This window comes from Salarias fasciatus, chromosome 23 (genome assembly GCF_902148845.1).
Source record: "Salarias fasciatus chromosome 23, fSalaFa1.1, whole genome shotgun sequence".
Taxonomy (NCBI): domain Eukaryota; kingdom Metazoa; phylum Chordata; class Actinopteri; order Blenniiformes; family Blenniidae; genus Salarias; species Salarias fasciatus.
Genome location: NC_043766.1, coordinates 39,694,636 through 39,719,022, shown reverse-complemented (window position 1 = coordinate 39,719,022; position 24,387 = coordinate 39,694,636). Strand labels below are relative to the sequence as shown.

Here is a 24,387-nt window from a genome sequence, read left to right as displayed (position 1 = left end):
CTTATTGTGAAGAACCAGAACTACAGACCCCCTTACTGTGAAGAACCAGAACTACAGACCCCCTACTGCGCGGAACCAGAACTACAGACCCCCTACTGCGCGGAACCAGAACTACAGACCCCCTTACTGTGAAGAACCAGAACTACAGACCCCCTTATTGTGAAGAACCAGAACTACAGACCCCCTTACTGTGAAGAACCAGAACTACAGACCCCCTACTGCGCGGAACCAGAACTACAGACCCCCTACTGCGCGGAACCAGAACTACAGACCCCCTTACTGTGAAGAACCAGAACTACAGACCCCCTTACTGTGAAGAACCAGAACTACAGACCCCCTTACTGTGAAGAACCAGAACTACAGACCCCCTTATTGTGAAGAACCAGAACTACAGACCCCCTTACTGTGAAGAACCAGAACTACAGACCCCCTACTGCGCGGAACCAGAACTACAGACCCCCTTATTGTGAAGAACCAGAACTACAGACCCCCTTACTGTGAAGAACCAGAACTACAGACCCCCTTACTGTGAAGACGTTGAAACTGGATCTGATCTAGACCCAGGACGAAAATAAAAGTCTTGACCAAGTCATGATGTGAAGTGTTTTATTTTGAAGAACGTACCACAAGAGCGGAACCAGTAACAGGTCTTAGTGTTTCTACAACTGGATGAACCAGTAGAGTCCAGTAGAGTCCGGTAGAGTGTAACAGAGTCCAATAGAGACTGGGAGAGTCTGGTAAGATCCAGTAGATTCCAGTAAAGTCCGGTAGAGTGTAGTAGAGTCCTGTAGTGCCCAGTAGAGTCCAGTAGTGTCCAGTAGGATCCGGTAGAGTCCAGTAGGATCCAGTAGAGTATAGTAGAGTCCAGTAGAGTCCAGTAGGATCCGGTAGAGTATAGTAGAGTCCAGTAGGATCCGGTAGAGTATAGTAGAGTCCAGTAGAGTCCAGTAGGATCCAGTAGAGTACAGTAGAGTCCAGTAGGATCCGGTAGAGTATAGTAGAGTCCAGTAGGATCCGGTAGAGTATAGTAGAGTCCAGTAGAGTCCAGTAGGATCCGGTAGAGTATAGTAGAGTCCAGTAAAGTCCAGTAGGATCCGGTAGAGTATAGTAGAGTCCAGTAGGATCCGGTAGAGTATAGTAGAGTCTAGTAGGATCCAGTAGAGTCCAGTAGAGTCCAGTAGGATCCGGTAGAGTATAGTAAAGTCCAGTAGAGTCCAGTAGAGTCCAGTAGAATCCGGTAGAGTATAGTAGAGTACAGTAGAGTCCAGTAGGATCCGGTAGAGTACAGTAGAGTCCAGTAGGATCCGGTAGAGTATAGTAGAGTCCAGTAGAGTCCAGTAGGATCCGGTATAGTAGAGTCCAGTAGGATCCGGTAGAGTATAGTAGAGTCCAGTAGGATCCGGTAGAGTATAGTAGAGTCCAGTAGAGTCCAGTAGGATCCGGTAGAGTACAGTAGAGTCCAGTAGGATCTGGTAGAGTATAGTAGAGTCCAGTAGGATCCGGTAGAGTATAGTAGAGTCCAGTAGGATCCGGTAGAGTATAGTAGAGTCCAGTAGAGTCCAGTAGGATCTGGTAGAGTATAGTAGAGTCCAGTAAAGTCCAGTAGGATCCGGTAGAGTATAGTAGAGTCCAGTAGGATCCGGTAGAGTATAGTAGAGTCCAGTAGGATCCAGTAGAGTCCAGTAGAGTCCAGTAGGATCCGGTAGAGTATAGTAGAGTACAGTAGAGTCCAGTAGAGTCCAGTAGTATCCGGTAGAGTATAGTAAAGTCCAGTAGAGTCCAGTAGAGTCCAGTAGGATCCGGTAGAGTACAGTAGAGTCCAGTAGAGTCCAGTAGGATCCGGTATAGTAGAGTCCAGTAGGATCCGGTATAGTAGAGTCCAGTAGGATCCGGTAGAGTCTAGCAGAGTCTAGTAGAGTCCAGTAGGATGCGGTATAGTAGAGTCCAGTAGGATCCGGTAGAGTCCAGTAGAGTGCAGTAGAATCCAGTAGGAACCGGTACAGTATAGTAGAGTCCAGTAGTGTCCAGTAGGATCCGGTAGAGTCTAGCAGAGCCCAGTAGGATCCGGTAGAGTATAGTAGAGTCCAGTAGGATCCAGTAGAGTATAGTAGAGTCCAGTAGGATCCAGCAGAGTCCAGCAGGAGGTCCACAGATCAGAGTATGAAGAACAGGAGGATGACGATGAAGAGAAGAGCCAGCAGAACCCCGATGGCGCACCACTGGCGGCGATCTGCAGGAAGAGACAGACCTGAGTCAGCGGGAGTGGCTGGGGTCTCGTGGAGAACCTGATCCTGATCCAGAAGGTCCCCCCAGCCCCCCCTCGGAGGAGCCCCTGGTACCGCTGGTCATGTGGGACACTTTGGCCAGCTTCTTCATCACGTTGTCCAGCCTGGACTGGGTGTTGTCCACCTCGTGGGTGAAGTCGTCCAGCATCCTGCAGGGGAGGGAGAACCGGTGAGGAACCGCACCGGGACCGGGACCGGGAACCCCCCCCACCTCGTGTCTTACACGGCCTGCTCGTCCAGCTCCTGTCCGATACGCTCCGACATGTTCTTCAGGACGCCGATGGTTCCCGACACCAGCTGCAGCTGCTCGTCCTGCCGCTCCGCCATCAGCTGGACACAAAGAACCAGAACCGTCACCAGAGCCGTCACCAGAACCCACCGGGACGCGGCTCGGGGAGTACCTGCTGCTGGGCCTGCTGCTCCTCGATGAACTGAGAGTTGGCGTTCTCCAGCTGACGGTCCAGTCGCTGGTACTGAGGCGCCGGCTGCCAGATGGGCCCCTGAGAACCCGGGTCCCCCTGGACAACCCCACGGAGCACTCCCATCAGTCCAACTCCATCTGGAGAGGCCAACAACAGTCGGGACTTACCTGGACCCGGTTCTGCCTGTCAGAGGGACCAGCTGGACCACACATCTGCTCCTTCATCACCTAGAAACAATAAAAGGGCCGTCAACCTGTCTTCATCAATAAAGTTTACCTGCACTGTCAGCCTGTCTTTATCAATAAAGTTTACCTGGACTGTCAGCCTGTCTTTATCAATAAAGTTTACCTGGACTGTCAACCTGTCTTCATCAATAAAGTTTACCTGCACTGTCAGCCTGTCTTTATCAATAAAGTTTACCTGCACTGTCAGCCTGTCTTTATCAATAAAGTTTACCTGCACTGTCAGCCTGTCTTTATCAATAAAGTTTACCTGCACTGTCAGCCTGTCTTTATCAATAAAGTTTACCTGGACTGTCAACCTGTCTTTATCAAAGTTTACCTGGACTGTCAACCTGTCTTCATCAATAAAGTTTACCTGGACTGTCAACCTGTCTTCATCAATAAAGTTTACCTGCACTGTCAGCCTGTCTTCATCAATAAAGTTTACCTGGACTGTCAGCCTGTCTTCATCAATAAAGTTTACCTGGACTGTCAGCCTGTCTTCATCAATAAAGTTTACCTGGACTGTCAGCCTGTCTTCATCAATAAAGTTTACCTGGACTGTCAGCCTGGTGTTGGCGATAAAGTTTTTCCGGGTCTTCAGCTCTGTTTCATCCAGGTTGAATTTCTTCGGGTTAGATTCCACGATGCGTTCAAGGAGGTCAGGAAAAGACATACTTGGACAAGAGACGGGTCAGAAGACACGCTAGGAGAGACGCTAGGACACGAGACAGGTCAGGAGACATGCTAGGAGACACGCTAGGACACGAGACAGATCAGGAGACACGCTAGGAGACACGTTAGGACATGAGACAGGTCAGGAGACACACTAGGAGACACGTTAGGACACGAGACAGATCAGGAGACATGCTAGGAGACACGCTAGGACACGAGACAGGTCAGGGGACACGCTAGGAGACACGCTAGGACACGAGACAGGTCAGAAGACACGCTAGGAGACACGTTAGAACACAAGACAGATCAGGAGACATGCTAGGAGACATGTTAGGACACGAGAGAGGTCAGGGGACACGCTAGGAGACACGTTAGGACAACAGACAGGTCAGGAGACACGCTAGGAGACACGTTAGGACACAAGACAGTTCAGGAGACATGCTAGGAGACATGCTAGGACACGAGAGAGGTCAGGGGACACGCTAGGAGACACGTTAGGACAACAGACAGGTCAGGAGACACGCTAGGAGACACGTTAGGACACAAGACAGTTCAGGAGACATGCTAGGAGACATGCTAGGACACGAGAGAGGTCAGGGGACACGCTAGGAGACACGCTAGGATACGAGACAGGTCAGGGGACAGGCTAGGAGACATGCTAGGAGACACACTAGGACACGAGAGAGGTCAGGAGACACGCTAGGAGACACGCTAGGACACGAGAGAGGTCAGGAGACACGCTAGGAGACATGCTAGGACATGAGACAGGTCAGGGGACACGCTAGGAGACACGCTAGGACACGAGAGAGGTCAGGAGACACGCTAGGAGACACGCTAGGACATGAGACAGGTCAGGAGACACGCTAGGAGACATGCTAGGACACGAGACAGGTCAGGGGACACGCTAGGAGACATGCTAGGACATGAGACAGGTCAGGGGACACGCTAGGAGACACGCTAGGACACGAGAGAGGTCAGGAGACACGCTAGGAGACACGCTACGACATGAGACAGGTCAGGAGACACGCTAGGAGACATGCTAGGACACGAGACAGGTCAGGGGACACGCTAGGACACGAGACAGGTCAGGGGACACGCTAGGAGACACGCTAGGAGACAGGTGAGGACACTGGGCTGCAGGATATTGACCGTCTCCTCCAGGTCCTCCAGGTCCCACTCGATGGACCTCAGGCAGTTCCTCAGCTCATTGGTCGTCCAGTCCACTTCTTCCTTGGAGGCTCCGCCCACCTCGTGTCTGGAAGCTCCGCCCAGTTCCTGTGTCAGCTCCCTCCATCTGTGGTGAAGAGCCTGAGCAGACTGCACCTCCTTCTGCACCTCCCTGTGGAGAAAGACCCTCCTCTTTACTCCGCCGTGACGCTATTGGCTACAGCGGGAGTCAACAGGAAGCAGCGTGAAGCTAGTGGCGAGCGCGTCTGATCGCAGTGACCATCAACTGGCGGCCCACGGGCCCAGTCTGGCCCGCCCAACCGTCCAATCCAAATACCTCTGACTGCAGCCCGCAGATGGGGGCACGCCTCAACGTGGGCGGAGTTAAACGTTTAGCTCCGCCCACGTTGAGCTTGACTCGTCTCTTGTTGCCGTCTGGTGGCGGAGACGATATAGCACATTCACAAAGGTCAATACAGCTTCTAAATGCTGGACTAGAACCCGTTTCATGATTGTACATGAAGCTGAACTGTATTGCTATTCTTCTTATTCAGGAAAGAGCACTTTTGTAGGTATCACTTAGCACCTTATGTGACTTACTGTCTTGATTACTTTTATACCAGCATTACTATTTATATCAGGACTGGAGCCAGAAAGTAGATCTTTGGGAAAACATTTTTCTTGTAGTATCAAATCTCACAAACACAGCAGTGCTAGTTGTGGGAATGAGAATGTATAGGGTGAATCCATCATTTTCTCCTCAGAATGGAGTGATTCCATCATTTGTTCCCTGTGTCTGGCCTAAAACAGTAATTGTTACTGGCTACCGCAGTTTTTCCTCGTGATATCTTCGAGTGTTTCTTACAGCCAGAACGTTGCCGACATGTAGCAGTTCTGCTGTAACACTGAAAGCAATGCATCTGGTATGTCCAGTGCCTTTAAGTCCATATCAAATACATGAATAAATACATCAAATAAATGTCCATGCCTAGATGTCCGTGTCTAGATGTCCGTGTCTAGATGTCCGTGTCTAGGTGTCCGTGTCTAGATGTCCGTGTCTAGATGTCCGTGTCTAGGTGTCCGTGTCTAGATGTCCGTGTCTAGGTGTCCGTGTCTAGGTGTCCGTGTCTAGGTGTCCGTGTCTAGGTGTGTGTCTAGGTGTCCGTGTCTAGGTGTGTGTCTAGGTGTCTGTGTCTAGGTGTCCGTGTCTAGATGTCCGTGTCTAGGTGTCTGTGTCTAGGTGTCTGTGTCTAGGTGTCTGTGTCTAGGTGTCTGTGTCTAGGTGTCTGTGTCTAGGTGTCCGTGTCTAGGTGTCTGTGTCTAGGTGTTCGTGTCTAGGTGTCTGTGTCTAGGTGTCTGTGTCTAGGTGTCCGTGTCTAGGTGTCCGTGTCTAGATGTCCGTGTCTAGGTGTCCGTGTCTAGGTGTCTGTGTCTAGGTGTCTGTGTCTAGGTGTCTGTGTCTAGATGTCCGTGTCTAGCTGTCCGTGTCTAGGTGTCCGTGTCTAGATGTCCGTGTCTAGGTGTCCGTGTCTAGGTGTCCGTGTCTAGATGTCCGTGTCTAGGTGTCTGTGTCTAGGTGTCTGTGTCTAGGTGTCTGTGTCTAGGTGTTCGTGTCTAGGTGTCTGTGTCTAGGTGTCCGTGTCTAGGTGTCTGTGTCTAGGTGTTCGTGTCTAGGTGTCTGTGTCTAGGTGTCTGTGTCTAGGTGTCCGTGTCTAGGTGTCCGTGTCTAGATGTCCGTGTCTAGGTGTCCGTGTCTAGGTGTTCGTGTCTAGGTGTCTGTGTCTAGGTGTCTGTGTCTAGGTGTCCGTGTCTAGATGTCCGTGTCTAGGTGTCCGTGTCTAGGTGTCTGTGTCTAGGTGTCTGTGTCTAGGTGTCTGTGTCTAGGTGTCTGTGTCTAGGTGTCCGTGTCTAGGTGTCCGTGTCTAGGTGTCTGTGTCTAGGTGTCTGTGTCTAGATGTCCGTGTCTAGGTGTCTGTGTCTAGGTGTCTATGCCTAGATGTCCTCAGGAAGGATCCTCTGGCAGGAGCTCCAGGAGATCCCTGTCTAATGCTCGATCTCATCGATGGTCCTGCGTCGATCTGCCATCACCACAGCTTCCATTTTGCGGACATTTTCCTCTGTGCGGGAGGTGGAGGGTCGGCCAGAGCGAGGCGAATCTTCGATGGACATCTGACCACTGTTAAAGCGCCCATGGACCTGTGTTCTCCCCAGAGCCTCATCTTTGTACGCGTGATACAGCCCCTTTAAAGGGGAACGGTCGTTTTTACAATCTGGACCTTATTTCACATTTGTCACAACAACATTTACTCACCCGTTTGACTTTCGTGTGATTTGCAGTTGGTTCAGAGATAATTAGCTCCTCCCGTATCCATATAACGGCAGCGGGCGGGGCGCCGACATGCAGCCGTTACAGACGCTCTTTTCTCTTATGTTTGTTGTGGGGTGGTAGATACATGTACATTTATTAAGTCAGCATCACTTAGCGCTGTTGGGAAGTCTGTAAACCGGCTAGATTGAGCAACTCTCCGGGAGCGCTGAAGCGATGATGTCATCACACTGCGCCGTGGCGCACATTCATTCTGTTTGTCTACATGGAAGTAGCGTCTCTGCTCTGCAGTCAGACCACGGCATCTCCATCGGCTTTTTTAGGCAGTCAGAGTTTATTTTCAGCTGGTTGTAACTTTGGTACAATGGTTCCAGTGTGCATATATCCTGGCTGTGAAAGTGAAATGACCAGCTGGACGTCACTGAGCTCACAGGCTCCCACTGCGTGACCGGGATTTATTGAAGCTATGGCTAATAGCGCTCAACACGGACCCCAGCATCAAAGTTCAAACTTTACGACGTTTGGATTATCGGGGGTGTAGTGCCCACTTCACATCGGAGGACTTCTTCCCAGTTCAGGAAAGAAATGAAGGCCAGAAGATCCAGAGAATGAATCTCAAAAAGAATGCCATCCAGCGGCTGCAGGAGGAGGACAGGTCGAGGTAACGTGATGCTGATAATATTCATTTTTTCCTTTACTAATGTCTAGAGTTGGCTAGAATGTTATAAACTTGTTCCTACTCCTTTTGAGCAACAGTGTACAGAATATTTTACTGTTTCTGTACAACTCTTGTCATTGACAGATATACTTGTATCATCCTCTGTTGTTGCTCAAATGAACTAAACAGTAAACATCCAGCCTCTAGACGTTAGTAAAGAAAAAAATGAATATTATTAGCATCACGTTACCTCGACCTGTCGTCCTCCTGCAGCCGCTGGAATGGCATTCTTGGCCTTCATTTCTTTCCTGAACTGGGAAGAAGTCCTCCGATGTGAAGTGGGCACTACACACCCGATAATCCAAATGTGGTAAAGTTTGAACTTTGATGCTGGGGTCCGTGTTGAGCGCTATTAGCCACAGCTTCAATAAATCCCGTCACGCAGTGGGAGCCTGTGAGCTCAGTGACGTCCAGCTGGTCATTTCACTTTCACAGCAGGATGTATGCACACTGGAACCATTGTACCAAAGTTACAACCAGCTGAAAATAAACTCTGACTGCCTAAAAAAGCCGATGGAGATGCCGTGGTCTGACTGCAGAGCAGAGACGCTGCTTCCATGTAAACAAACAGAATGAATGTGCGCCACGGCGCAGTGTGATGACATCATCGCTTCAGAGCTCCCGGAGAGTTGCTCAATCTAGCCGCTTTACAGACTTCCCAACAGCGCTAAGTGATGCTGACTTAATAAATGTACATGTATCTACCACCCCACAACAAACATAAGAGAAAAGAGCGTCTGTAACGGCTGCATGTCGGCGCCCCGCCCGCTGCCGTTATATGGATACGGGAGGAGCTAATTATCTCTGAACCAACTGCAAATCACACGAAAGTCAAATGGGTGAGTCAATGTTGTTGTGACGAATGTGAAATAAGGTCCAGATTGTAAAAACGACCGTTCCCCTTTAAGGCTATGCTATAGCGACATATAATGGCCAAAAGTCTGAAATCATTCTTGTTTTTTTTTTGTAACCACAGGCCGGGAACTTGTGGGTCCCCCCTCGTATTTAGGCTGAATATCGATACACGATATATATCCCGATAATTGTTTTGGGGCAAGTGAGAGCAAAATGTTCAGTCAAAGTCAAAGCCAAATATGACAAGTCACAAGTAGTTTGATTGAAAGCGGCTGTTTCAGTGAACGCTGGCAAAATGAAATGAATAATAATCAACAGGTTTCTTCACCTGGCTCATCAGAAATGCTCAGCTGTTCAAATAATAAATGGAAACATAAATACCCTATAACAACAGGAGTACGTTGTTCAAAGTAAAGCTCTATAAGGTACACATTTAAATAAAAATGGCTTCAAAAATAAAATAGGCCAATCTTTTTCTGAAATAAATCTACTCATGAAAGAAGTACAATAAACATTTTGGTTTTTTTTAATTCTACAACTAAAAATGACTTGTTGAAATCAAATCAAAATGACAGATTTTTTCTTCTCCTTTCTAACAAATTATAAAAGATCAAAATACCACAACCCCTTGTGAGAGCAGCATTTCTATATAAAGGAAGAACAAAATAAAGCGCTCCGTTTAAGAAACAAATGTAAACATTAGCTTTAGATGACCTTTTCCCCTTGTTCCTGTAGCAATTTCAACCAGTTGCGCAATAAACAGAATATCAACTCAATATACATTTTCTCACTCTTTTTGTACTTTGACAGTAACAGTAACCCCCAAATTCCACAGCGTCCGTCTCTTCATCCTGGTCGTTGTGCTTCAACACGCTGAATTTCGTGCGACAGGATGTTGACATTCGGGCCTTTCAGAACAAAACGCATACATGGTCCTGAATATGGATTTTGTAGAAAACACGAAATTTATGGACAACAGCCCGCAAACGGGCCGTATATGCAGCTGTGTGAACATTCAGAAACGTTCAGCTACTTCAAACTTTAAACTTCAACCTTTATTTATCTGTAGAGCACTTTTCATCATAATAAAAACAACGCAAAGTGCTTAACAGTAAAAAAAAAAAAGAATAAAAGCAGCACCATCAATCAGTGTACACCACACGCACACGCACATACACACAAACACAGAAACACACACACACGCACATACACACAAACACACACACACACACACACACACACGCACACACCCAATTTATGCCCATAGCAAGGCAGAGGAGACATGGCATGGCACTAAGCATCATGGGAAAACACTACCAGTGGGGCCGTTCACACCAGGAGAAGGCGAAGGTCATTAGTACTGGGGCACTGGCGCTCAGCCCCCGACCCCGTCAGACCAACGGGATCCCGCACACCAAGGTGTGGAGACCCCAGGCCAGCCAGGACCAGAGGACCAGAGCGCAGCGACCCCAGCAGAGGACCGGGACCAACTCCCGGTGTGGAGGACCCCCCTGAGGAAACACTGGAGTTAAACAGATGTTAAAAAGACATGATACAAAGCTAAAAAAAAAAAAAAAAAATTAAAAGTAAGATAAGATTATAAAATAGAAAATGAAATAAATTAAAAGTCCATAGTAAAAATAGAATGAATAAATAGGATAAGTATATTAAAAATTAAAATGACCAAAAATAAAATGATGGCGATAAGAACTATAAAAGGTCAGTTAAAAGCCAGATTAAAAAGGTGTGTTTTCAACCTCCCTTTAAAAATATCAACGGTCTCTGCGGTCCTGAGGTTCTGCTGCAGGCTGTTCCACAGGCGGGGCCGTAGTGGCTGAAAGCCGCTTCACCATGGGTTTTGGTTCTGGCTTTAGGAACACACAATAGGCCGCTGCCAGAGGACCTCAGGGCCGCGAGGGTCGATAGGGTAAAAACAGGTCAGCTAAATAAGAAGGCACAAGGCCGTTAAGACATTTAAAAACTAATAAGAGAACCTTAAAATCGATCCTGAAGCGGACAGGGAGCCAATGCAGCGACTGTAAAACCGGTGTAATGTGGCTCCGCCCCCTGGTCCTCGTCAGCACGCGAGTGGCTGAGTTTTGTAATAACTGGAGGTTTGAAATGTTCTTTTTGTTTCAGACCAGAGAGCAAGGCATTACAGTAATCTAACCTACAGGAGATAAAAGCTGCATTAGCACCTCCTGCTGGCCTGAGAGAGAAACGGGCGACTCTGGCTTCATTCTTAAGATGATAAAATCCAATCTTAGTTATGTTTTTAATGTGTGGAATAAAACTTTGCTCAGAGTCAAAAATCACGCCCAGGTTCTTCACTGATTGTTCTGGTTTAAAATCTGATCATTTAGGTAAAATTTTCTCTCTCTGACCTTCAGGACCGAAAACTAAAACCTCAGTCTTGTCCTGGTGGAGCTGCAGGAAATTCACTGCATCCATGATTTGATGTCTGAAATACAGTTAAAAAGGGTTTCTATTGGCCCGGAGTCACCAGGAGACACGGCGATGAACAGCTGACTGTCGTCAGCGTAACCATGGCGACTGATGAACAGCTGAGTGTCGTCAGCGTAGCTATGGAAACTGATGAACAGCTGAGTGTCGTCAGCGTAACTATGGAAACTGATGCCGTGTCTCCTGATGACGTCCCCAACTGGAAGCATGTAGAGATTAAAAAGTATGGGACCTAAAATTGAACCTTGGGGAACCCCACACCTGATTTCATGGGTTCCTGAGGAACAAGTATCCAAACTTACACAAAAACATGGATCTGTGAGAAAAGAACTGAACCAGTTCAGAACAGTACCAGAGAGGCCCACCAGGTGATTCAGTCTGTTTATTAAAATGTGGTGGTCTACTGAGTCGAAGGCGGCACTCAGGTCCAGCAGAACCAACACTGTCAGCTTTTTATTATCTAAATTCCACCTGATATCATTTAAAATCTTTAAAGGGCGTCTCGGTACTGTGGTTCACTCTAAAACCAGACTGATGTCTTTCTAAAATGTCATTTATCATTAAAAAGTCATTGACTTGGTTAAAAACCAGTCTTTCTAAAACTTTACTTAAAAATGGTAAGTTGGATCCTGGTCTGTAGTTATTAAGAACATTGGGGTCTAAATTGCTCTTCTTCAGAAGGGGCTTCACCACCGCCGTTTTACAGGCAGTGGGGAAGACGCCCGTCTGAAGAGAGCAGTTCATGATATTTAAAATCTGTTCCTCCAGGAATCCATAAAGTGATTTAAAAAGTGGTGGGGATGGGATCTAGAAGGCAGGTTGTTGATTTTACTTGGGAGAAAACTGGACCAAGAGTCCTTCATCAACCAGGTCCAGACTGTCCAGTGTGTCCTCAGGCATGGACAACGGTTCAGCTGTGTTCACTGATAAAACCTGTTGAGGTAAAAGACTAGACCTGATGTCCAGGATCTTAGTTCTGAAGTGGCCTGCAGAGTCTTCACAGAGAGCGTCTGTCGGCTTTATTAAAATGAGTGCCAGTTAAAATGTAGAAGGTGGAGAAGAGGAAGCGGGGGTTGTCTTTACTGTCTGGAATAAGTTGAGAGAAGTGGGAAGTTCAGCCTGTTTAACTGCATTATTGTAAATTTTGAGTTGTTGACGTAGAATCTGGTGATGAACAGTCAACTTGGATTTCCTCCACCTTCTTTCAGCTCTCCTGCAGTTTCTTTTCAGTTTGGTGATTGCATCGTTTCTCCTCCACGGGGGTTTGGGATGGCCCTTGATAGTTTTGGTTAAAAGTGGAGCGACTGAGTCCAGACTGGACTTCAGTTTACTGTTAAAATCGTCAACGATAAAATCACAGGGTGCAGGTGAAATCACTGCAGGAGTGCTCTGTAAGATCTCGATAAACTCTGCAGCCACTTCAGAGGTAAGGTAACGTCTCCTCACTGTTCTCACCGGGGCTTCCTGCTGGTTAAAACTGGTGATGTTAAAAACACACAGCAGTGGTCAGACACAGCCAGGTCAACACCAGAGGACACACTGATGGACAGACCGGGTCAGAACCAGGTCCAGGGTGTGTCCTCTGTTGTGAGTTGGCTGTGCGACATGCTGTTTAAAATCTAAACAGTTTAAAAGGTTTAAAAATTCTCTGGACATTGAGTCCGAGATGTCATCAACATGTCAGTTAAAATCACCAGTTAACTACAGCTTGATTACAGGCAAAACAGAAGTTTGTCAAATAAAATTTGATAGTGTGTTTTAGTTTTTGTTTGCCCGCTTTTTAAAGTGTACATTTTAATCGGTATGGTTTGTCTGTTCGTGATATATCTGAAAATTAATGTGAGGACAAATAAAACGTCTTTAAACAGTTTCAAGTTCTTAAAGGGGCTGTATCATGCTTTTTTAGCTAGTCCAAACCAGGCATGGGCCGGTATGAGACTCTGACGGTATGATAACCTTAGGCAAAAATATCACGGTTTCACGGTTTCACGGTATTATGGTTGTTTTAGGCTGCAGCTGCAGACAGCGTGAGGGACCGCGACTTTCTCCGATTACACGTCACAGTAAAAAAACGCTCATACCGCAGGAACGGTATGACGGAAAATTTTAGTGGTTTTGAAACCTTGACTTTTTCATCCCGTGGTATCCCTTCAAACCGGTAACCGGCCCATGCCTAGTCCAAACCCTACAAATGGCATTAACATGGTAATAGTTTATTTTCGGCGCAAAGGAAAAGTCATTTTGTGTGAAATAAAAGATTTTCTGGGGCTAACTCTGAAACCCAGAAGAGAAAACGCTCTGTTTCACTGAAAATCCCGCCTCTCCCCCTGTGGACTTTGACTGACAGCGAACTTCAACCAATCAGCGCTTCGTTAGCGTCTCTAAGGGTTAGCTTTAGCTCTTGAGCTCTAGCTTATCTACACGGAAATACACGCGAAAATAGGCCTGGCCGATTATATGATCGTGATTAACTTCCCCTCGATCACGGTGATCAGCTGTGAGCACATTTACTCGATCAGACATGGCAGAAATGCGCGTGACCACAGCCAATCACAGTCCACTTTTTCCTGCTCTGCTTCCGCCTGTAAGTTGTCTGAGAAGTAAACAGATGGAGCTGAACGTGGAGCCGAGGACAGCGAAGCAGAGGAAGTCAGCCATGCCTCGGCGTTTTCCTCTGAAGATGAGGCTGCTGCTGACAGGACAGGCTGCTCCACGCCGCTGCTAGCTAGGGGGGCGACAGTAGCTCAGTTGGTATGGCGGTTCCATCCCCGCTCCCGCAGGCGTAAAACTGGCGTTGTGTCCTTGGGCAAGACACTTCACCCACCTTGCCTAGTATGAAAGTTGTGAGAGTGAATGGTTGGTGGTGGTCGGAGGGGCCGATGGCGTCAGTCTGCCCCCTCCAGGGCAGCTGTGGCTACAGCAGCAGCTCACCACCACCCAGTATGGTGTGAAAGGGTTGATGTGATGTTGCAGTGTGAAGCGCTTCGGGCTCTGTCATGCAGGGTAAAAAGCGCTGTACAAGTGTAGTCCATTTACCATTTAGCACACCGCTGCGAGCACACCGATCCGCAAGGAATCTGGTCTTTTGAGTCCAGGAACTACTTGTGATCCAGTTTAACTGATGATCAGTTAGTTAAACTAAACTAAGTTAGTTAGTTCAGTTCTTCTCTTTTACTGAAAATGACGGAACATATCACCACGTCTTGCCGCTAACAACATGCAGAGAGCCTGCAGTGCCCTTCTTCTTCCGTGGTGTCTGTGTAAAATAAGGTCGAACATGCAAACAGCACACCTAGTGGCATGAAGTGCAAATGCAGTCATGGCGTCGTCTGTGCGCCGGGGTTGAGTGGGGATCTCCTGGGGTTATTCCAAATGTTTCAGAAACCAGAATATTGATCTTAACACGAATACTGACTGCATGTAAACGCAGCCAGTGTCGTCTTTTCAGGCAACTGCACCGTACGAGCAACATTCTGAGAGGAGAGAAATGATTCATTTTGTCTTTTTTTTATATATTATTGTAGTTTTGTACTGTTACATTTTAAATCTAATCCGTCCAATCTAGATTATTAAAATTTTGTACATTTGATGAGAGCATTAATGATGGCAGCAGCATGTTTAGCATCATAACGTCAAAATAATGTTTCCATTCTAAAGCACCTTCATTATCCCCAGGGGGTTTCTTTAGTTTTTTAATCTTTCATAGAAACAAAAATCCTCAGGGCTGGAAACTGTCACACTTTAACTAATGATCGTCCAGTTCTTCTCTTTTACTGAAAAAACGGTGCATCGCAAGATTTTATTATCTTGGTGTTAGATTTTTTTTTTTCCATTTACTGCACTGTTTGTTTGATTGTTCTTATTTTTCTATGTTTATATTATTTACTTTGCTTTGCTATTTGCTTGGCTTGTTAATAAAATTAAAAACTATTCCATAGTTCCAGTTTTTAGCGAAGATGCTTTAAAACTGGTTTAAAAACAATATAACATATCGTGATTATAATCGAGATTGAATGATATGACAAAAAAAATAAATCGTGATCATTTTTTTTTGCCATATCGCCCGGCCCTACGCGAAAATGTCTTTTCCTGTTAGAAACTCACCAAGCGCAGACCCTTCAGACCCTTCAGACCCTTCAGACTCTTGCTCCTGCTTGATTGTTGCTTTCAGACGATGGTCAAAGTTTATCTCCGTGATTAGAGTTAGAAAAAAGCAGCAACGCTGATTGCCGAGGGCCTGCAGGGGGGGGGGGGGGGGGGGGGGGGGGGGGGGGGGGGCTCAGAAGAGCCATCTTCACTGTGTGACGTGAACGTGGGAAAACAGAGCGTTTTCACGGGTGTGGGAGGGGCTGCCTCTCTGAGCAGCACAACAAGGAGGAAAGCTCAAACACACAGACACGAAGGAAAAAAACGCTTTGGGGGTGTTTTTGGTGAGTACTTAACTATATAACAAGGTTAAGACGTACAAAAAGTGAATTCTGCATGATACAGCCCCTTTAATAAAGACAAACTGATTTTATTTTGTATAAAGCCGGCGGTTGTGTGAGTTCTCTTTCCTGTTTGGTGCATCTGAACTGTGGACATTTATGCGCACGTAGACCTGGACGGACTGGACCGGAGAGGAAAATAGACCTTGGCTCTATTTTGAACTGACAGATCGGACCGAACGCAGGCTGTGGAATCAGCTACAGTCATTAAAACACAGACGTATTTGCTGCAGCGGTCGGACCGGACCGGACCGGACCGGACCGGAGTGCAGCTGAGCGGACACGGATGCAGTGGAATTTGGGGGTAATGCACGCAGCTTTACACACTCCGTACTGCAGTTTTAAGGGGTGAAAACGATTTGTCGTGCTTCCACCCTTGGCTGGAACTTGTTCATGGCAATCCCGACATACAACGTGACTTTGTTGCTCGTCTGATGTTTTAAAAAAGAACCATCTCCAAATTACTAAGCCACTGCTTTTTCTTTCACTGACCAATTCCTCCTTCGCATGCTCTGGAGTGCTCTGGAGTGCTCTGGAGTGCTCTGCAGCCGCTGCTGCTTCCTCCATGCTCGTTGAAGAGTCCCGTAGTGAAAAGATGAAAAGATCTGAGTCGCTGGTTAACCATACATCTTACAGTTTTCGAGAAAGTAAAGTTCATAAAGGCAGAAGGATTCTCTGAATTAACTGATCCCTCTCAGTCACTGGACGTCCCGAAAATACTCTGATAAAAGCTGATTCTCCTATCTTTCAGCTTCAATGGAAAAACAAAAGCCCCTATATTAAAAGATCACAGTTAAAGAACGTAAGAAGGGTGGTTTCAAAGGTGTAGAATTTGATTCAATGGTTAGAAGTTTTAAGATCAAATGGCTGAAAGCAGATATATTCAGACAGAATCCCTGTAGTTTCATCTTCCCAGATCCTTGTCTTAAAACAGGGAGGCTCAAATTTCTGTAAAAATGTGATTTTGACTTACACAAGACTGCCGTCAAGCTTTCTAATTTCCATGTGCAAATTCTCCAACATAGGAAAATGATATTCAACCTACGGCTCAGGATTACGGAATAATAGAGCAGTCATTGTAAACAGAAGAGCCATACTTGGAGGAGACTGGTGTGAAAGGAAGTCACTTCAAAATACCGAATAATAGGTGGCAAAAATTCCTTCAAAAACCACTGAAGTTTGAGGTACATGTGTAGCTTCTGTAATACTGCAGACGATGGATGATATACTGCTCTGTGACACACGTCATGTTTTTGACATGGATCATCTGAAGTCTAATAAATCTGATCAGTATAATTGTTCTCTTGGATAAATATCATATTCTCTGCTGTAAGTGGAGAAATAGAAAACCCTCCCTTGATTGGTTTGTAGATGATTTTAAAGAATGTTTCTTATCTCTCAGAACAATCCACTCCTGCAAATGGCTACACAGCTGTGAGAGGATACTTCTGCTCCTGTTGATCCTCAGCTCCACTCAGCTCCCTGCCAGAAGCTTGACGGTACAGACTCTGTGGTATTATTGTCATAGCTGCTGACGTGCTAGCTGCTAGCCCGCTGCTAGCCCGCTGCTAGCCCGCTGCTAGCCCGCTGCTAGCCCGCTGCTAGCCCGCCGTCAGCCTGCCGTCAGCCCGCTGCGTGCCGCGTCCTCACCCCTTGACGACGAAGAACGGGTCTTCCATGGACATGGTTCCGGTCCTGGTCCCGGTTCGGGTCAGTCCATCCCTGGCAGTCTGGGGTTCCGGGTCCGTTCGCTCGGAATGCTAACCGCAAACGGCTTTGTTTACACCGCTCGTGACGTCACTGCCCTCCTTCTTCTTCTTCTTCGTTGGTATCAGCATTTCCCGGTCCACGAAGAAGAAGGGAGATCTCGCGATACTCTGTATTGGCGCTGCGCTTGTTGTGCGAAGAGCCCGCTTTGTTTGCGCAGCTCCGGCTAATTCTCTGTGTTTTCTCGGATTGAAAACCTTGTCGCGGTTCCTGTTCGATCGCAGACTAGACGGCGAGGGTTTCCCCGCGTGGAGTGTTTGCTTCCGTGCAGGTAAGCGATGCGACGACAGCGTCACGAGACGCTGTTAGCCATTGTAGCTAACAGGATGCTAACAGTGTTTAGCTTGGCGTGAGACGTGCACGTGAGTGAATAGGAAGTGTTTTCTAATCAGTTCTTTGATTAAAGATCACGTGAGAGCTGTGAAGAGAGCGTTCCAATGGCGATGAGAAGGGGACACATTCGGTACCTGAAGGTAGGCGCGTGTGTGTACGTGTATTTTCTGATGTGTGTGTGTGTACGTGTATTTTCTGATGTGTGTGTGTGTTGCAGGTGTGTGAGGTTCAGAGTTCGGACTCCAGAGACTCTCAGCTGGGAGTGAAAGGCTCCGCCTCCAAGGTAAGAGGAGAGCTGTGATTGGCTGATGGCTCACATGTCGTTCTCCTGACGTTCTCGTCCTGGTCCTCCTGACGTTCTCCTCCTGGTCCTCCTGACGTTCTCCTCCTGACGTTCTCCTCCTGACGTTCTCCTCCTGACGTTCTCCTCCTGGTCCTCCTGACGTTCTCCTCCTGGTCCTCCTGACGTTCTCCTCCTGGTCCTCCTGACGTTCTCCTCCTGACGTTCTCCTCCTGACGTTCTCCTCCTGACGTTCTCCTCCTGGTCCTCCTGACGTTCTCCTCCTGGTCCTCCTGACGTTCTCCTCCTGACGTTCTCCTCCTGACGTTCTCCTGACGTTCTCGTCCTGGTCCTCCTGACGTTCTCCTCCTGACGTTCTCCTCCTGACGTTCTCCTGACGTTCTCCTCCTGACGTTCTCCTCCTGACGTTCTCGTCCTGGTCCTCCTGACGTTCTCCTCCTGACGTTCTCCTCCTGACGTCCTCGTCCTGACGTCCTCCTCCTGACGTTCTCCTCCTGACGTTCTCGTCCTGGTCCTCCTGACGTTCTCCTCCTGACGTTCTCCTCCTGACGTTCTCGTCCTGGTCCTCCTGACGTTCTCCTCCTGACGTCCTCGTCCTGACGTCCTCGTCCTGACGTCCTCGTCCTGACGTCCTCCTCCTGACGTTGTCCTCCTGGTCCTCCCGCAGGAGCTGGGGAACGGCCTGGAGAACCTCCTGGAGGACGAGGACTCCAGGACCAACCTGATCGTGAACTACCTGCCCCAGAGCATGAACCAGGACGAGCTGCGCAGCCTGTTCAGCACCGTGGGCCCCGTGGAGTCCGCCAAGCTGATCCGGGACAAGGTGGCAGGTAATCCCACTACTCCGGTACTCTGCACAGGGTAATCTCATACTCTGCACAACATCACCTGTTACTTCATAGAGTACTCTGATACTCTGCCACAGAGTAATCTGATACTCTGCCACAGGGTAATCTGATACTCTGCAGACTGCATAACATAACCTGTTACTTTATAGAGTAATCTGATACTTTACACACTACAGAAAATAACCTGTAACTTTATAGAGTAATCTGTTACTTTAGACTACAGAACATAAGCTGTTACTTTACAGAGTAATCTGTGACCTTATGAGTAATCAGTTACTTTACACAGAGTAATATGTTCCTTAACATACTGCAGAACATAACCTGTTGCTTTTTAGAGTAATCTGTTACTTTACACAACATCATTTGTGACTTTACAGAAAGCAATCTGTTACCTGAAAGAGTAATCTATTCCTTTAGTACTTGATCTGTTTGATTGGAACTCGTTCTAGTTTTTTTTTAGGATTCTTGGAAGTAGAACTTTTTTTTTTTATTTTTCTTTTCGGTGTTTTATTTTGTTAAATTTTCTGTCAGAATAATGCAGGACAGAGTGTTTGATTCCACCATGTCTCTATTTCCAAACACGTCTTTGTCCTCATGTTTCTCTTGGGTTTTATTTTGAAATAATATCCCTTCGTTGTTAAAATGATTTTAGGCTTTTATTTTGAAGCTCATGATTTCTTAATGGTTAAGAAATCATTTTTTAGATTTTTTTTGAAGTGTTCACTTAGTTGACGTTACTTGAAGTAAGGATTGCAATTTTCAGTTTTGAGTAGATTATTAGTTTTTTAAGGTAATGATTTAAATTTTCAAATACGTTTTATTTTTAGCATTGTTTAGTTTTTTTTGTTTGTTTTAATTTTTGGATTACTGTTCTTTTATTACATGTTTGTTTAATTTTCAGTTTATTTCTTTTGGATATTTTTGTTTTTTGTGATTATAAGATTCTTTTTTACAAAACATGTTATTTTTACTGGCGTTATTTTTTTTTTTTTCAAATTATTTCTCTAGAAACAGGTTCTGCTACTTTAAATAATGTCAGTTATTTTGGGGCATTTCTTTTTTAAGTTAATGTTTTTTTGTTGTTTTTTTTTTTACAAAACCCGATTAAAACCCTTCTTAGTTTTAAATGTTAAGTTTGAATTTAAAAAATATGTAAATTTTAATATTTGCTGTTGAGCAAATGTATTATTTTTGGTCAAAGTACTTAATTTTAAAATAGGTTTTGTAATTAATTGTCAGCCACTGTTCATCATTTAAACCATGTTGTTTTTTATATTTATTTTTAGAATGAGCTTAATCTTTTTGGATATTCTCATCAGTTAAAACTGTGAATTTCTTTAAAGTATTTATGTTACTTGAATTCAGATATTGACCCATAATTCATCTTATTTCCTTTCATTCCGTTAAAATGGACGGAGTTTAGTTTCAATGAAGAAAGACAAAAGTCACACTCATCTAAAACAATGTTTCTTCTTTTCAAAACTTCTCCGCTGGAGTTTCTAAAGCTGTAAATTCTTTTCAGAGTTTTGGGAAATGTAGATTTTATTTATTTGAGATCATGTGACTTCTCTTTAAATCCTGTGTTTTATTTTCTAGGTATTTGTTTTAAAATGTGTATTCTGTGTATTTTCTCGACTCTGTTTGAAAGTATTTCTTTAACCTTTGTAGCATATTTGCTTTTTTTTAGACAGATTTTGGGTAAAAGGATAAAAAACAGTTTAATGTGTTTTTCAACAGTTTCAAAATATTTTTCTTGATTTTTTTTGTTTTTTTATTGTTAAATATTCTTCCTATTTTTCTACAATTTAACCCATTTCTAAGAAGTTTTAACACTTTAAAGCATTTTTTCAATTATGTTTTGATGCATTTTTGCAAACAAATATGTTTTTAAATATCCTTGACAAATTTCTTTTATTTGTATACAATACTTTAGTTTTTCTGTTTTTCAAAAGAGACATTAAATATATTGTGAAAGCACAGAATTTTTTTTATCTTTCCATAATATTTTGTTTATAATCAATTTTAAATGTTAAATCTTAAAGAGTTGAACTGTTATTTTGAAATATTTGTTTTCTGTCACTTACTGACTGACGTGCTGCTGTTGTTGTTCTCCAGGTGTTCTCTGATGTTCTTGATGCTGATTGGTTGAATCAGAGCTGGGTGATGACATCACAGCCTGTCACCCAGACTCTGATCCAAGCTTTATTTTGAAATCTTGTTTTTTTTTTTTGTTTCAGGTTGAGACTTTGTAAACGCGTAAAGATTTGCTTCTGAGCCGCCTCCGACTTTCTCGTCTTTGTACAGATTTTATGAGCAGGGTTAGGCCCCGCCCCTTGTTCTATGGCCCCACCCCTCATTGTCCTCTGACCCTTCCCCTTGTCAAACTCTGCCTGGGACCCGCCCCTTCTCAGCATCTGGCCCCACCCCTCAGTCTTCTAGAGCCCAGCCACTAGTTGCTGTGTAGCCCCGCCCCTCATTATCTGACCACACCCTTGTTACTGTGTAGCCCCGCCCCTCATTATCTGACCACACCCTTTGTTACTGTGTAGCCCCGCCCCTCATCATTCTCTGACCCCACCCTTTTAGCTGTGTTGCCCCGCCCATTGTTTTTTGCCCTGCCCCTCATCGTTCTGACTACAACCTTTGTTGTTTTGTAGCCCCGCCCACTGTAATCCAGCCCCGCCCCTCATCGTTATCTGACCCCACACTTTGTTGGCGTGTAGCCCCACCCCTCGCGGCCCTCTGGCCCCGCCCCCTTGCTGCCCGAGCCGGCTCAGAAGCGGAGGAACCTGAAGCTGCCGTTGTGCTGATGTTCTGCTGACGCTCCAGGCCTGTTCTTTAGTTCTTTTTGTTTCTTTGTGTTTCTCTAGGCCACAGTTTAGGTTACGGCTTTGTTAACTTTGTTACCCCTAGCGATGCCGAGAGGGCAATCAGTACCCTCAACGGCCTGAGGCTACAGTCTAAAACCATCAAGGTAACTGCCCCTCTACCCCCCCTGCAGGGGGCAACAGGTACCTCCTGTTATTTCTTTTCTTTTCCTGGATGTTTGTATTTTTTCTTTTTTTTTTTTCTTCTTTTTATCTTCTTGGTGTTGTTTGAATTGTGAGCGGCGCTGTGCCGGCGGCGGACTGATGCCTTGCTCCCGTGCCGGCAGGTGTCGTACGCGCGGCCGAGCTCGGACACCATCAAGGACGCTAACCTGTACATCAGCGGGCTGCCGCGCACGCTGAGCCAGCCGGACCTGGAGGACCTGTTCTCCCGCTTCGGACGCATCATCAACTCGCGGGTCCTGGTGGACCAGGCGTCGGGTAGGCCGCCTCCCGGAGCCGCGGCTTTCGCCCGCCCCCGACCTCTGACCCCTGACCCCCTCCGCCCCCTCCGCAGGTCTGTCCCGCGGCGTGGCCTTCATCCGCTTCGACAAGCGCGCCGAGGCGGAGGACGCCGTGCGGCAGCTGCACGGCCACACGCCCCCGGGCTTCCCCGAGCCAATCACGGTCAAGTTCGCCGCCAACCCCAACCAGACGCGGGGCGGCGGCGCCGGGGGCCCGGCGGCGGCGCAGTCTCACCACGGGCAGATGCGGCGCTACGGGGGGCCCATCCATCACCAGGCGCAGCGCTTCAGGTGGGTCAGCGCTGCCCGCCGCGGGGAGCCGGCTTAGCCCCGCCCCCTCTAACCCGTCCCCCCCCCTCCAGGTTCTCCCCCCTCAGCGTGGACCACGGGGCGGAGCCCGGCTCGGCCCCGCCCACCTCCGGCTGGTGCATCTTCGTGTACAACCTGGGCCAGGAGGCGGACGAGGCGGTGCTCTGGCAGATGTTCGGGCCCTTCGGCGCCGTGGAGAACGTCAAGGTCATCCGCGACTTCGGCACCAACCGCTGCAAGGGCTTCGGCTTCGTCACCATGTCCAACTACGAGGACGCCGCCATGGCCATCCACAGCCTGCACGGCTACCGGCTGTGGGACAATGTCCTGCAGGTGTCCTTCAAGACCAGCAAGGGCCACAAGTAGGGGGGGGGCGGAGACAGGGGGAGGGTCAAGACAGAAGAGGGGGGTCAGAGCGTTGGGACAGGGTTACATGAAGAGGTGGGTGCAGTGGGAGGGGTTAGGGGAATGAAGAGGTGGGTCAAGAGACAATAAGGAGGAGCTAAGACTCAAGGCAATGATTTCGCAGCAGAAGTGGAGGGGCGTGGCTTATGTCTGTTTTCATATGTCGGTGAAAATAAAAATGTCTTCAAGTCTCCTTTTTCTTCTTCCTCCAGTCTGTGAAGTTCCTTCAAAATGAAAGTTGGTCATGTTTGGCCGGCCGATGTCATCACTCTGCCCGTATATGGTCATGAGGTTCAGCCCACTGATCGCCTTACTTGGTGCTCCAGGAGGGTCGGGGTATCCCGTCCCGGTGCGTTGAGCCGACCAGGTGGAACCAGATTTTTCCAGTGCTGCAGATCTGCCAGCTGCTCTGCATCCTCCACAGCAACTCTGTGTTGTTGGAGGTCGCTGTCTGTCACCATGGACCCCAGGCTCTACGATGTCACTCCCACTTTGCATGGGAGGTGGATCTGGTCCTTCACCGACATGCATGAACCTGGTTTCAGTCCAGCTCCCCTAGAGCCGAGCTGTGCTCCTCCTCACTGTGAAGCCCAGAGCGTCTCAGCTGACTGCAGGCTGTCTGAGCAGGATGCTGTCGTCAGCGTATTCCAGGTCCGTCAGGTGGTCGCTGCTGAAGGACGCTCCGGGGACGCCTCGCAGACCCGGGACCTCAGATGGTCCATGATGCAGTTAAAAGATCAGGAGCCACACGGCCCTGGAGAACGCCGCTGGAGACGGTGAACCAGCTGGAGTCAGACCGTTCATACGGACTCAGCTCTCTGCTGCAGAGCAGCTGGAGCACAGCGATGGTCTTGGGCGGAGCTCCGAGGGTTTGGAGGATGTTCCACAGAGAGGAGTGGCAGACGGTGTCAGAGGCGGCTTCAGATCCATGAATCCGATGTACAGATGGCGGTCTTTACGGAATTCACAGGGTCAATCAATCAATCATGTATTTTTGTATAGCCCTGTATCACAACAACAGCTGCCTCAGAGGCTTCAAGATGTTACATTGGTCGGTAAAAGTAAAAACAGTGAATAAGCATAATGTTAATATATCAAATTCACAGTAACGAGACAAAACGAAGCAACCACCACCTTAGACCCTCACATCCGCAAGAACAAACTCCAGAAACCCAGTGGGAAAAGAAGGAAATCTTGGGGAGAACCACAGTATGGAGGGATCCCTCTCCCAGGGACGGACAGCTTTGGCAACAGCTAGCATGAGACAATAAGAAGTAAAGCCTAGTACTATGTTGAGGACAGTCCGTTGGACGGTCCAGCACAAGAACCACGGATCCCAGAAGTAGAACCAAAGCCAGTCCGCGGGCAGGACCGACAGGAGTGTCCTCCCAGTCCGGGCGGAGCTTGTTCGTAGGCCCTCGTGATAGTAGTGGGCCGTCAGGGCCTGCAAGGCCTTCTCTGCTGGCCTAAAAAG

The 24,387-nt window shown here is 47.3% G+C and overlaps 3 protein-coding genes across 4 annotated transcripts in view; 2 read left to right on the top strand and 1 right to left on the bottom strand.

Moving 5' to 3' along the window:
• LOC115382203 (NLR family CARD domain-containing protein 3-like) overlaps positions 1-24,387 on the top strand; it is a 617,169-nt gene that overhangs the window by 362,313 nt on the left and 230,469 nt on the right. The gene's annotated exons all lie outside the window — the stretch shown is intronic.
• On the bottom strand, positions 1,369-17,423 carry stx6 (syntaxin 6). Its single transcript, XM_030083945.1, has 8 exons — positions 17,270-17,423; positions 4,749-4,942; positions 3,485-3,579; positions 2,875-2,934; positions 2,687-2,803; positions 2,509-2,615; positions 2,340-2,434; positions 1,369-2,230 (listed from the first exon to the last, which is right to left on the bottom strand). The coding sequence occupies exons 1-8, from the start codon at positions 17,302-17,304 to the stop codon at positions 2,154-2,156; spliced, it is 780 nt and encodes a 259-aa protein (XP_029939805.1). The 5' UTR covers positions 17,305-17,423; the 3' UTR covers positions 1,369-2,153.
• LOC115382223 (ELAV-like protein 1) lies at positions 17,499-22,881 on the top strand. Its single transcript, XM_030083927.1, has 8 exons — positions 17,499-17,657; positions 17,793-17,859; positions 17,937-18,002; positions 18,688-18,850; positions 21,739-21,842; positions 22,023-22,176; positions 22,253-22,490; positions 22,562-22,881. Exons 2-8 carry the CDS (start codon positions 17,824-17,826, stop codon positions 22,872-22,874), a joined length of 1,074 nt encoding a protein of 357 aa, XP_029939787.1. The 5' UTR covers positions 17,499-17,657; positions 17,793-17,823; the 3' UTR covers positions 22,875-22,881.

What these genes read in the sequence shown, in the direction of transcription:
- stx6 (XM_030083945.1), bottom strand. Translation starts at nt 17,304, where the DNA reads ATGTCCATGGAAGACCCGTTCTTCGTCGTCAAGGG. An exon ending in ACAGGCAGAACCGGGTCCAG is followed by an intron (nt 2,804 to 2,874) that starts GTAAGTCCCGAC and finishes GGGGTTGTCCAG; the next exon opens with GGGGACCCGGGTTCTCAGGG. An exon ending in AGTGTCCCACATGACCAGCG is followed by an intron (nt 2,231 to 2,339) that starts GTACCAGGGGCT and finishes CTCTTCCTGCAG; the next exon opens with ATCGCCGCCAGTGGTGCGCC.
- LOC115382223 (XM_030083927.1), top strand. Translation starts at nt 17,824, where the DNA reads ATGGCGATGAGAAGGGGACACATTCGGTACCTGAAG. An exon ending in TGAAAGGCTCCGCCTCCAAG is followed by an intron (nt 18,003 to 18,687) that starts GTAAGAGGAGAG and finishes GTCCTCCCGCAG; the next exon opens with GAGCTGGGGAACGGCCTGGA. An exon ending in GATCCGGGACAAGGTGGCAG is followed by an intron (nt 18,851 to 21,738) that starts GTAATCCCACTA and finishes GTGTTTCTCTAG; the next exon opens with GCCACAGTTTAGGTTACGGC.